The sequence below is a fragment of the Myxocyprinus asiaticus genome, chromosome 29 (assembly GCF_019703515.2).
Source record: "Myxocyprinus asiaticus isolate MX2 ecotype Aquarium Trade chromosome 29, UBuf_Myxa_2, whole genome shotgun sequence".
In the NCBI taxonomy this organism is placed as follows: domain Eukaryota; kingdom Metazoa; phylum Chordata; class Actinopteri; order Cypriniformes; family Catostomidae; genus Myxocyprinus; species Myxocyprinus asiaticus.
Window position 1 is genome coordinate 8471879 of NC_059372.1, and position 14489 is coordinate 8486367.

Sequence of the window (14489 nt, forward strand, 5' to 3'; positions counted from 1 at the left end):
TTTACATCCTCATCAGTGTCCCGTTAACAATAGCGCACCTTATTCCATTTATAAAGGAGTATTTACCATATTTGTCCTAACAGAATAGACTTTAAAATATACAAATGTTTGCTAAATGTTATAGACATATATTGCCTCTTTATATGGTATACCAGCATTCACATATATTACTATAGTAACAAAGACAAGTTATCAAGTATCTACGTGTATATATCAGGAGATAGAGAAGGACACAAATTACATAAAAATTACATATACAAAAATTACCCATTATATTATTATATCACAACCATATACCAATAATATTCATTATTCAAGAAGAATTGTTGTATGCATACAAATCAGTAAGGAATTATATTTTGTGTCATATATACATTATACTTCGAGAAATGTAAATTATCTCAATACAAATGTTGATCATGCATAATTCAAAAACATGGGTATAGTACAACAATCACCTTTACAATATCACTTTATAAGACATTCATTTAACCACTGGAGTTGTATGGATGATGTTAATGCTGATTGTCTGTGCTTTTTGGAGCATCAAAAATCGTGTTACCATCCACTTCCATTATAAGGACCTACTGAGCTGAGATATTATTCTGTTTTTCTTCAAATATGTTCAGCAGAAGAAGGAAAGTCATATACCGCACATGGCATGAGGGTGAGTAAATGATTTAAAGAGAATTAAAATTTTTGGGTGAACTATCCCTTTAATAATACAGTATATCTGAATAGTTTTCATCTTTATATTGTACAAATTCTTTAAACAAGAGTTTAATATTTATTGAAATTATACTTATTTGAAAAGGGTTAAATCATTTTAATAAAATACATTTTGCAGACAGTCTTCTACCAGATACTATAATGAAACAACGTTCATTACATATTTATTTAAGATTTAATCTTTTATTTCAGTCATACCGTTTGTAATGCCTAACTACTAATACAATTGTTTTGTCTTTTGACTTTATTCCATTGTATTATGTTCAGTTCTCTTTACTAGATTTGATTCTACTGACAAGATTCTATTCTGTTATATTAACTAGATTTTGACACTTCTTGTTTTGACTAATTTAATCTGTTCTATTTATCTGTTTCTATCTTTTATTCCTGTCATGCCATTTTTATTGACTAACTACTGTTACAATTGACCCCAACCTCACAGCCAAGACAGAATCTTGTATGGTGGCCACCAGCGACAGTTAGCATCAGTGTTAGTGTCATTCATTTTAACTTAACAACACCCAAGAGATAAAATAGACAGAAGATTAAATTCAGAGGTATCAATATTTTATACAGCAGAGAAAAGATAATGCACATCCAAAGAGATATATAAGTGATGAAATAATTACTTTATACATTTATTGTTATTGTAAGTTAAAGAGTCACACTTCTTTAGCAAAGCGTCTTTTCTCAAGCTTGTTTGTGATTTGGAGAAATGTAATGTGTTACAATGAAGTAATTTAGTGTGTAACCTCCAGTCTCCCCTATTCCTAATGTAATATTACGCATTCATTATAGAATATTTATGCATTTATAATATAATCTGAATGCCTCATAATACATTTTATAATCAGTTGTATGTTCTCATACATGTAAATCCTGAGCATACAAGTTGCATGTAATTGTAACCACTGTTATAATACACTAACACTTCCCTAAAAAAAGATTACACCTTATAAAGAATATAATGCATTAAAGGAATATTCTGGGTTCAATACAAGTTAAGCAGTCGACCGCATTTGTGGCATAATGTTGATTACCAAAGAATATATATATATATATATTTTTTTTTTTTATATAAAAATCCTTTGAATCCAAAAAATGGAAAATTGCAGTTACAGTAAGGCATTAACAATGGAGGTAAATGAAGCCAGTCGATAAACATTAAAATAAACACTGTTTCAAAAGTATGTTATAGCCACAAGATGTAAATATTATAAATGTTAATATGATTTTAGTTTGATAAAATTGCTTACAGGGTTTACGTGCATTAAGCTGCAATATTGGATGTAACTTTACACACTGATTAGGTTAGTAAGCAATTTTATCACACTAAAATTATGTCAACACATAATGTTTACATCTTGCGGCTATACTTTTGAAACAAAGTGTATTGTTGCATGTATTGTAGGTGCCTCACTGTAAACAAAATTTTTGCATTTTTTTCAAGTAAACAAGGGATAAGTTGAAAGTACACCAATGAGCCAAAACATTATGACCACTCACAGGTGAAGCGGGTAACGTTGATCATCTCCTAAGAAGGCCACATGTCAAGGTTTGTGTAGATTAGATGGAAAGTGAACAATCAGTTCTCGTAGTCAACGTGTTGAATGCAGGAGAACTGGGCAGGAGTAAAGAACTGAGCGACTATGATAAAGGCCAAAATTGTTATGGCCAGACGACTGGGTCAGAGCATCTCTGAAATGGCAAGGCTTGTGGGGTGCTCCCGGTAAGCAGTGGTGAGTACCTACCGACAGTGGTCCGAGGTAGAGCTGTGTTCAAAATATCGATTCTGAGATATATCGTCACGTGCTCCTTGCCAATGCGTGTATCGATTCAGCTATGCCCATATCGATACTGCAGCAAACTGCAAGTTTGTGTGCAGCCTATCACGTGACGAAATGTCTTTCAATCACTTGAGCAGTAGTGGACCACCGCATTTAAATTAGATGAGACTCTTGCTACCACAGCCAAAACTTGAACCTGAAATATATGTATCTTCCAGTACATAAAGCCAACCATATGCGCTTCATTTACTCTCAAACAGGGTATGAAATTAACTAGAAGATGGGTACTTTTTATAAGGTAACTAAGATCATCTTCTCGCCAACCTGAACATTTTGGACCCGTTTGCACCTGTATTTAGTGCTGTCCACTGATCGGATCTCCTGTGATGGATGTTAATACTAAGTCTGAACAAGGTAATAGTGACATTTGACAAGAGATGCCATTGTTTTGACACAAAGACACACGTTTGAAGGAAAACAGTTTTTATTTTGATGAAAAGATGAAAGGAAAGTGCCCGGTGTGCACATCTGATTCGCTTTTTGTAGAGTGCTCATCACAATGCGGAAAATAATCGTTTTCTTTCTTCCTTATGTCAGTGGCCTGCAAACAGTTGATTTTAGGTCATCTTAAAAGGTTCAGAGTTGTGAATAGCCTATACTGTATACTGTACAGTAAATGAATGGGTGTAGAAAAAGATATACAGTGGATACATCATGGATATCAAATGTGAGGGTGAGTTAGGCAAACTATATGAAGAAATTAAAATTGCAGGCTAATGACTTTTTACTTGATTTAGCACAGCATATTTTGCACTGCCATCTGTGACTCTTTCTGTGTGGTCTACAAAAAGGGTAATACAATTAGTTCTATTAAAGTTACTAAATACAATTTCCTGTAATGATTATTATACAACTCTTCATTTGAGTACAAGAACAGTGTGTAGTTGTGTTTGACTTGTTTGACTTTGGTAATTTGTTTAATCCTAGAGGCCTTGACTTACCTGTAGCACACTTTAAAAACAGGATTTGATTTTAAACCAGAATATTTTAATCTATAGTAAGGGGAGGGTAACACAAAACACTTTGAAAGCAAAAAGAAGAAAGGGCCAATGAAAGTAATTTACTTTTCTGTAACATAATTATTTATTTTGCTTTTCTTACCTTTATGGACCTTTTGTGTTTTGGTTGGAGCAAAATGAAAGTCAGGAGAAATTCAGCTAAAAAATAACATGTATCGTGATATGTATCATATCGTGACCTCTGTATCGTGATGTGTATCATATCGTGACTTTGTTGGTGATACACAGCTCTAGTCCGAGGAGGGACAAACCACAAACCGGCAACAAGGTGTTGGGTGCCCAAGGCTCATCGATGCGTGAGGGTAACGAAGGCTATCCTGTCTGGTCCGAACCGACAGTACGTCTAGTCGCAGAAAATTTTAATGATGGTTAAGGGAGGAATGTGTCACAACACACAGTGCATCACACCCTGCTGCGTATGGGTCAGTGTAGCCACAGACCAGTCAGAGTGCACATGATGACACCTGTCCACCTACAATTGGCACGCAAGCGTCAGAACTGGACCTTGGAGCAGTGGAAGAAGGTTGCTTGGTCCGATGAGTCCAGTTTTCTTTTACATCGGGTGGACGGCCGTGTACGTGTGCGCCGTTTACCTGGGGAAGTGATGGGACCAGGATGCACTGTGGGAAGATGACAAGCCATTGGAGGGAGTGTGATGCTCTAGGCAATGTTCTTCTAGGAAATCCTGGGTCCGACCATTCATGTGGATGTCAATTTGACACGTGCCACCTACCTAAACATCATTGGAGACCAGGTACACTACTTCATGGCAATGGTATTCCCTGAGAGCAGTGGCCTCTTTCAGCAGGATAATGCGCCCTGCCAAACTGCACACATTGTTTGGGAATGGTTTTAGGAAGATGATGAAGAGTTCATCAAGGTGTTGCCCTGGCCTCCAAATTCCCTAGATCTCAATCCGTTTGAGCATCTGTGGGATATTCTGGACCAACAAGTCTGATCAACGGCAGTTCCACTTTGCAACTTTCAGGACTTGAAGGATCTGCTGCTAATGTCTTGGTGCCAGATACCACAGGACACCTTCAGGAGTCTTGTAGAATCCATGCCTCAGTGGGTCGGTGCTGTTTTTGCGGCATGTGGAGGGCCAACAGAATATTAGGCATAATGTTTTGGCTCATCAGTGTATTTGTTGTGGTAATCTGCATTTTGCCACACATGCTGTCGATTGAGCTTAACTTGTTTTGAGCTTGAAATATTCCTTAAAACACATTATCAACACCAAATTTCAAGTATCATGAGTTATCATGGGTTTTAATTAGGGGTGTAACGATCCATCGAACTGGATCGATGCATCAATCCAATGACCATCAATCCAATGTTATCGATACAATGCGTAAATTTCGATATAGAATTTTTTTAAGATCTACCTTTATTTTAATACTCTCATGTCAGCCATGTCCGTACACATTTCCGTCAGGCGATGAAGCAACCTTATTACATTCATTTTACTTTATGAGCACTAAATATGCTTTTCATGTGGGACAAGGATGTGAGCAGGGTCTTTGAAGCCAAACTGTGCTCTGCTATCTGTGCACGCGTGTCAGCCGGGCTTCCCCCGAAATGCGAGCTCCCTTACTTACATTTATCCCAGTTAACTGTAACAGAATTTTTCATTACAACTGTGGAAGTCGTAACCAAGAAAACCATGGATAGCACGGATAGTTGGAAACAATGCATGGGTATGTAAGTATTTTGAACTGGACTAAATTGAAAAATTAGCTGTCATTAAACGAGTGATGATCACTTGTGTGTGACTTTATTTTTATATTATTTATCTGTATTAATTTTTTCAATATCTGAAGTACTTTATTTTGTTGTGGATGTATCAATGTGGATACAGAGAGCTGAATAAATTATATTTTGGATGCATTTGAGGGCAAAAAGAATTTAATTGATTGTGTAAAATAGGCACATAATATCGGAATATCGATCGCAGGCCCCTGAATCTAATCGTACCGCGACAGACATTGAAGTATCGGCAAATATCGGATCACAGGCCAAGAGAATCGGTACAAGATCGTATCGTGATGAAATGTCCGATTTACACCCCTAGTTTTAATGCATTAAGGTGTATTCATGAAAAGGTAGTATTGTAATGTATAACAGCTGTGTTTACAGTTAACGATAAGAAATAACATATTACAATGTGCATTATAATGCTTTATAATGCCTGCATTCTATATACAAGTTAAGTTTCACAAAAAGTTTTTTTCTTCTTACAATGCTAGAGTTGCATGAATTGTCTTTAGAAAACATACAGAAAGTTTAAAGATTTTGATATTGATCAAACTTCTCTCTTATATTTTTCCTTTTTTTTTTCCTTTGTACATTTCATGCAGCTCCATTCGAGTGTGGACAGGGGTGATGGCCGAACCAAATACGTTTTAAAAGGCGAGGGGGCGGGCTCTGTGTTCGTCATCGACAGCAGAACGGGGAATATTCATGTCACCAAGCCCCTCGACCGGGAGGAGAAGGACCAGTATCGTCTTATCGCCACAGCAACAGACAGACAGACGGGCCGAGCCCTGGAGCCTTCCTCTCAGTTCATCATTCGTGTGCAAGACATCAACGATAACCCACCTGTGTTCCAGAACGGCCCGTACAGCGTCACCGTGCCTGAGATGGCCAATATTGGTACTATGCTCACATGCACTCATGCAAATGAGCTCAGCCTGAGAGATTTGTGTTTGAACAGCATGGATGGATGGTCACATGTTCAATGAACCTTGACTTTGTCAAAAATATCTCTTATTCTTTCTTCTGCCCCCACTCCTGCTGTACCTCTCTCACTGTTACTTCTTTCACTGTGTTTCCCATACACTCTCTATGTTTTCCCCAGGCACATCAGTTATTCAAGTGACAGCCACAGATGCTGATGATCCAACCTACGGGAACAGTGCCAAACTTGTGTATTCAGTGATTGAAGGCCAGCAATACTTTACAGTGGACCCACAGTCAGGTGTGTGTTCTTTTCCATTTTATTTAATGGCTACATTTCTAGATTATATTCTATTATATTCTGTTCCATTTTGTTGACCAGATTCTACTCTATTATGTTCTATTTCATTCTGTTGACCACATTCAGTTCTATTGTATTATATTCAGTTTTGTTGACCAGATTTTAGTCTATTACAGTATGTTCTATTGACCAGATTATATTTGATCAAGTTCTATTCCATTCTTTGACCAGATTATATTCTTTTCTGTTCTGGTCCATCCTGTTGACCAGATTCTATTCTATTATGTTCTATTCAGTTTGGTTTATCAGATTCTATTTTGTTATGTTGTATTCTGTTTGGTTAAACAGATTCTAATCTAGTATGTTCTATTGACCAGATTCCATTCTATTAAATTCTAGTCCATTTTATTGACTAGAGTTCGATTATGTTCTATTCCATTCTGTTGACCATGTTCTGTTCTATTTTGTTCTATTCCATTCTTTTGACCAAATTCTATTCTTTGTTCTATTCCATTCTGTTGACCAAATTCTATTCTTTGAGGTTCTATTCAATTCTGTTGACCAGATTCTATTCTATTATGGTATGTTTTATTTCATTCTGTTGACCAGACTCTAATTAATTATATTCTATTCCGTTCTGTTAAACAGATTATATTCTATTATGTTTCATTGACCATATTTTATTGTTATGTTCTATTCCATTTATTTGACCAGATTCTATATTTTATGTTCTATTCCATTCTGTTGACCAAATTCTATTTTATGTTCTATTGACCAGATTATATTCTATTATGTTCTGCCGCATTCTATTGATCAGATTCTGTTCTGTTCTACTGATCAGATTACATCTTATTATGTTCTGTTCCATTCTGCTGACCAGATTCTATTATATTGTTTTTATTCCATTCTGTTGGCCAGATTCTATTCCATTTTGTTTTATTTCATTATGTTGACCAGGTTCTATTTTATTTTGTTCTATTAAACATATACTATTATATTATGTTCTATTGGCTAAATTCTATTCTGTTATGTTCTATTGCATTCTGTTGACCAGATTATATACTATCATGTTCTATTATGTTCTGTTTACCAGATTCTATTCTATTGTTCTATTTCATTTTGTTAACCAGATTCTATTGTTCTATTCTATTGATCAGATTCCATTCTATTATGTTCTGTTACAGTCTGTTGACCAAATTATATTCTATTATGTTTAACTCTGTTCTGTTTACCAAATTCTAATATATTATGTTCTATTGACCAGATTATATTCTATTATATTCTGTTCCATTCTATTGACCAGATTCTATGATATTATGTTCAACTCTGTTGTGTCAATCAGATTATATTATATTATGTTCTATTTCATTTGTTCCATATCAGTTCAATATGATTTTATACATCTCTCTATCCCTAACGACACACATTTATATTTTGTTTCACATGAATAAAATGTAGGATAGGTCAGCAGTGTAATGGCTTAGGAAATCCTTTGTGATTCCTTTTATTTTGGTCAAGTTTAACCTAATTCTCTTATTGGCATGACATTTTTTTCAGAGCAAGAAATATATCCACTATATGTTCCTGTCTATCTGTCTCTCTTTCTGCAGGCATAGTGCGCACAGCAGTACCTGATATGGACAGAGAGACTCAAGCGCAGTATCTGGTAGTGATTCAGGCCAGAGACATGGGGGGCCATCAAGGGGGTCTGACAGGAACCACCACTGTCACCGTACATCTCAGTGATGTCAATGACAACCCACCTCGCTTCACTCAAAGTGAGGGCCTGCATTATTCATTTTTCATTAAATACTGCACTGTTCAAAAACATAAAGAAAACCAACAAGTGTGTTGTTTTGTGTTGCCAAGAAGGCCAGTGGACCCTTTTCACATTTCTGGGTTTGGAATGCATGAGTAATAAAAGTGTACAATTAAGTAAAATTACCAATAATATTGCATATTTTGTCCCATTGAAATGCCCACTCAACACCATTGATTTTGAGTTGAGATACAGATGTAAATTTACTGATATTAACAACAGAAATCTGTAAAATAATATCACCTAATTTACTGTAGATTTGGCTAAATTAAAATATTTAGACAGAGGGAATTAGAATTAGAACATTGCAGCAGATTTTAAAGGAAAACTGATAGCTTGGTCCATAATTCACAAAGGTCCATGCTTTAAAGCCCTTTATTTTACTTAGCCTTTATGAAAAATTACCATATAGTTTTTCCATATTATTTATATTTTTAACTGTGGTATTTGCAAGAAGACCATGGTAACCAGAGGTAAATGTAAAGCCATGCATGGCTCCTCGCTACCATGGTTAGATGTGCAGAAACTGTGGTTCCATAAAAAAATTAAAAATACCTGAACACATTTGGAAAACATAAATGCAAAATATAAAGAACTGAAACTGCCATAATTGTAACAAACATTATATTCCCGTACTCCCCTGATATACAGAACATATTAATATAATAGTTAGTATGAATATACCACATTTCAGACCATTTACCATAGTTAATACAGTTAGTGTGTCTATAGTAAATTCATGGTCAGTTTTTCTAAGGGTTGTGATGTGTGGATTAAAAAGCCCATGTCTGATCATGGTGCAGTTTTCTCCTGTTTTCCTAGTCAATGTTGTTTAGAATAGCGGGCTGTTTAATTTGATTTTAAACTAGTCTAATTAAAGACACATTTGTGGTTTTCATACATTTACATTTTACATTTAGTCATTTAGCACACACTTTTATCAAAAGTGACTTACAAATGAGGAACATAGCAAGCAGTTTGTCACACAAAAGTCAACAATATCTGCAGTATCGCACTGCCTCTCAGAGAAGCTGGAGTATTGTAGAAGCTAGCACAGAAGAAAGAGACTCGTGGAACAGAAGTGTTTTGAGCTGGTTCTTGAATGCTGAGATGGTGTCAGCAGATCGTGTGGAGGTTGGAAGCTTATTCCACCACAGAGTAACAGAGAAAGTGAATGATTGTGAAGTGGACTTTGTGCCTCTTGGTGACAAGACCACCAGGCACCTGTCGTTCATTGACCACAGAAAGCGAGTGGGGACATAGGCTTTGAGGAGTGAATTGAAGTAAGAGGGTGCTGTTCCATTGGTTGTCCTGAAGGCCAGAGTCAAAGCCTTAAATTCGATACGGGCAGCTACAGGTAGTCAGTGGAATGAAATCAAGAGGGGGCTGACGTGAGCCTTCTTTGGTTGATTACAGATCAGACGCGCAGCTGCGTTCTGGACCATCTGCAGCGGCTTAATCGTGCTAGCTGGGAGGCCGGCCAGCAGGGCATTACAGTATTCAAGTCTTGAAATGACCAGCGCTTGGACCAGGAGCTGTGTAGCATATTCAGACAGGAATGGTCTGATTTTCCTGATGTTGTGAGGTTAGGGGATTTCAACAAATTATTTAGTGCTGAATTTTGCGACCCATCCCGCACTTCTTGCAGCGCTGTTTATGATGATAAACCACTGCACAGTTAAAACTCAAGACCGATCAGCAAATAAACACACCTGCTCTGCGCTCGTGCTGCTCTGTCCATTGTGCCAGGCAGACAGTTCCACTATAGGTCCACTATAGCGTGTAGCATGTTCTGTTCCGATTTTGCAGCATTTGCCATTTTATATTTCTCCTACCCAACAGAAGGTGCTGTGACAAATCAGCATTTCATTTTAATAGAAGTGGCCCATCTCTGGTGTAGCTTAATAACTATGCTATGGTTAGCACATCATTTGCTCAATGAAGCAAGCAATCAATTTCATGTACAATATCTAACACCAACAAGTAGCACCCTTTATATTAATCTTGCACAAAAACACATAAAATGACACTTAAATTTAATGTTAACTCTTCCTATCGAGTCCCATGCAAAGCATGCTGGAAAATGGAAATTCATTGCCCAGTTAAATCAATGCTACATTAACACCACAAAAAGTATTCATGTAGTCCCAACTCAAATGGATTAAGTAAACTTCCATTTTACAAATTTAAATGGACAGAACACAATGAAAACAAACAAAAATAAGTTCTGGAATAGTGTTGCAGTTTTTTTTTCTCTCTCTTTTATTTTCCATACACTTTTTTCAGCATGTATAAACTCAGAATTCAATAATCATGTTGTTTAGAAGATCAAAGATATGTGGTGTTGTCATGGTCCTGTCACTCTGTCAGTCTGTGTTTTTGTCTGATAGGACCGTGGCATTATCGCCCCATGTCTGTCATGTGTTTCGTTATCTGTCTTTGTGTGAGCACGTGGTTTCCGTTGTATTCCCTGCTGTGCACTCTTTGGTCTGTCTTGTTACATGTCTGGAGTATGGTGTCTGGGTCCTGACTTCCTGTCTGGTTCTGTTTCGGCCTGTGTCAGGATCCGGACACTCATGCTCCATGTCTGCCTGTTATTGATGTGGGTACATTGCGCTTATGTCATCTTGGCAGCATGCACTCACGCCAGTAGTTTATGTTTGTCTCTCGCTAACGCGGGAAGCTGTCTTTATGTTGTGCTGAAGTTCGGTCACTCCGGTCTAAGGTGTCGGGTGTGTGTGTGGCCGAACTCTCGCACAGGTGTCCTGTCTTGTTTTTGTAGCCTGTTGCGTGCATCGCGTGGCATTTGCCTCTCGTCTTGTTTGTTGGTTGGCATGGGCGTATATTGCCTTATTGTCTTGGCGATGTGCACTCATGCCATTCGGGTGTTCTGTTGTCTTGTGAGAGTACGTGGCTTTGTTTTGTTATTGTATCGTCACGTGTCTCTCTGTCTTACATCATACCCCGCCTCCTTGTTTGAACCATTATTAGTTCATTTGTTACACCTGCCCTGCATTAACTTGTTTGATTTCCTTGCCTATTTTAGTCTCCCCTTGTGTAAATAAATGCCTTTTTTGTGAACTCTGCACTTGGGTCCTGATCCTCTCTCATTCCCTACATCCTGACAGGTGTGACATCTTTATATCTCTGTCAGTGTACACACTGTCCATTAGCTCCTTTAATGATACACAGTGCTCTGTTTGACAACAAGTGTTGTTTCCATGTCTGCCGTCTGACTTACCAGCAGGATGAGAAGAGTCGTGCTCTTCTAGGTGAGGGTGCTTGTGTGTGAAATGATGTAACCTTTTGAAATGGACTCTTTCTCTTTCTCTCTCTGTCCTATTATACTGATTGCCTTTCTGACCACTTGTTAGCTGGAGTGAGCTCATTATGAGAGTTCAATTCATGAACCAGATTTGGTCTTGTTGTGGTAATTGATTGACTGTTCTGAGACGTGTGGCGGTTTGAAGACAGTGGACATGACGTCAAATAATGACTCGGGAGGGTTTGAGTTATGTCTGCTGTATTATATTCTGTCGGATTGTTATGTGATATGATTGGCCTGTGCATGGGAGAGAAATTACACAATTACTCAGCCACATAATTTCAGTTGCCACTCTGAATTGTTTGAATACAATTATTTCCCTAGATATTTGTAATAATGTTAGTTGAATATTACAGCGTATCATATTGGCTGTGCTTCAATTATTGAGTCCCTTTAGTTCATTACAATCCTGAATCAAACACTAATCAGGAGGGCTGAATGACACCTGTTGTTTATTTTCATCTTACAACAAACTTTTAATGTTTTTTATGCTCTGCTCCAAGCTATCTTTATAAATATGGTTTGCATTGAGTGTTTAATTTAGCCAACATTAACACCGATATAATTACAATGCTGATGCAAAATTAACCAGTGCTGTATTACAGCATTCCTCTATAGCTATCCAGTGATAGATACTAAAGAGATCATCTACAGTGATCCACTAATATAGATATATAAAATAAAGTCATATTGTCATTTTCATGACATTTCTAACTATTAAATATTTTAACTATCTAACTAAGCTTAATCGACAGCATTTTTGGAATAATGTTGATTACCACAAAAAATTGACTCACCCCTCAAAAACAGAGGCTAGTCCATAAATGTTAAAACATGCATAGTTTCAAAAGTATAGCCACAACATTTACCTGATTATGTCATGATAAAACAATTGTAATATTGGATGTAAATTTTCTCAATAAAACAATTACTGGTTTAAGTTAATATATTTCTTTAATGTAACATATCTACTACTTGCAAAGCTTAAGCATTAAACACCTTTTTGATATTATAAGGGAAAGGATGTTTTCTCTAGTGAGTTTGTCAGCTATGTTACGGACAAACTGCATGCCACAGTAACACACATAATTAAGGGTTCTTTTGTCTGTTCTGCCATATCTGCAGTAAGTCTAGTAAACCAGTTTTAAGAATTGTATGTTTTTGGAGATTTGTAACATTTTAAATGTAAACAAAAATCAGCTGTAACATAGTTGACAGTGAAAGTAACATAGTTGAAAAAGCAACATCCTGCTTTTTTCACAAAATACAATGACATCATTTACATAAGAAGAGCTCTGTTTTAACTTGCAGAGGAATAATGTCTTTTTAATTTTGTAAAAAAAAAACAATGAAATGTCCCTTGATCCCTAATCATCATGATGCACACACATGCACAAGGGCACTCACACCCTCAGTGTCCTCTGACACATACAGGCTTAAATTATGACAAAAACTGATCTATGGAAAATAATTCATTATCATCAGTGGACACAATAGGGCCATGTGAACTATGTTACCCAAGAGTTGACCTTATAGAGTAACTTAGTTGACTTGTAACAAAGTTGACAATTCCCCCATTTTGACTCATACATTCGATAGTAGGCCTTGCCTGGCCAACCACATTTCATTTTCTTGATCAGGTTAACCTCAAATTTGAATATATATTTTAGGTAAATTAATAAAAAATTTTAATAAAATAATAAAACCATTACAATGTACCCAACATAGTTGACAGTCAATTAATATAATCTTTGACAATATGATATTGTAGTTAAATATTGAAAAAAAAATAAAAGGACACATTTAAAAATAAATAAAATATAGATAATGTTGACTTTAACATTTTTTATTCATTATTTTGAACTCACTTCAAAAACGGATAATGCAAAAACTGTCAATTAAGAAACATCATGGCAATTTCAAGCAGGGGCATAACTACAGGGAGGGCAGGGTGGGCAGCCGCCCTAGAGCCCGGGGTGAGAGGGGTCCCGGAACAGTGGACCAAAAGGAACCATAAAAATGACGGTGGGCCCAACTGGAAACGATAAACTACCCGTGTGTGTGTGTGTAATCAACATTATGCCACAAATGCTGTCGATTGACCTTAATTTGTATTGAACCCAGAATATTCCTTTAAGCATTATTTAAGTCTAGTTGTAAAAAGTTCCATACAATGCAAGTGAATGGTGGCCAGAACTTTGAAGCTCCAAAAAGCACATAAAGGCAGCATAAAATTAATCCATACGACTCCAGTGGTTTAATCCATGTCTTCAGAAGCAATATGATAGGTGTGATAGTTGATAGTTATTGATAGTTGATGGATGATAGTTATTATAAAGTGGTACCACCTGGATAAAAAATGTAAAAAAAGCATTTGCAGTTTAATTTACAGGCTTTGTGCATTTGGTTCCAGTTTAAGAAAAGAAAAGAAAATAACATGTAAGTGTCGTGTTTGGCAATTTGTGTGGATATCACACATAGCTGTGTGTATGTATATATATATATATATATATAAGAGAGAGGTGGATTTCTGCAAAAGCTCTTTATTCGTCTCACTCACACTTCTCTTCTTCACAACAATTCACAGCTCTCTCCTATTTTCGTCCCATTACATGTCTCAGCTGAAGCACAGAAACAAATATCAAAGAACACGTAGTTTTAAAATTGCATACACTGATTCTGTATTTCGGGAAATGCAAACACTGAACTCAAAGCATATATGCAGTTATGAAATAATTGTTAACTTCCTCATACTTTATGGATTTAATATAAC

The 14489-nt window shown here is 36.5% G+C and overlaps 1 protein-coding gene across 1 annotated transcript in view; it reads left to right on the forward strand.

Moving 5' to 3' along the window:
- LOC127420197 (cadherin-11-like) overlaps window positions 1-14489 on the forward strand; it is an 84810-nt gene that overhangs the window by 27082 nt on the left and 43239 nt on the right. The window contains exons 2-4 of the mRNA XM_051662249.1: window positions 5953-6247; window positions 6453-6572; window positions 8183-8350. Of these exons, the coding sequence (XP_051518209.1) occupies window positions 5953-6247; window positions 6453-6572; window positions 8183-8350 (583 nt within the window). The remainder of the gene's footprint in view (window positions 1-5952; window positions 6248-6452; window positions 6573-8182; window positions 8351-14489) is intronic.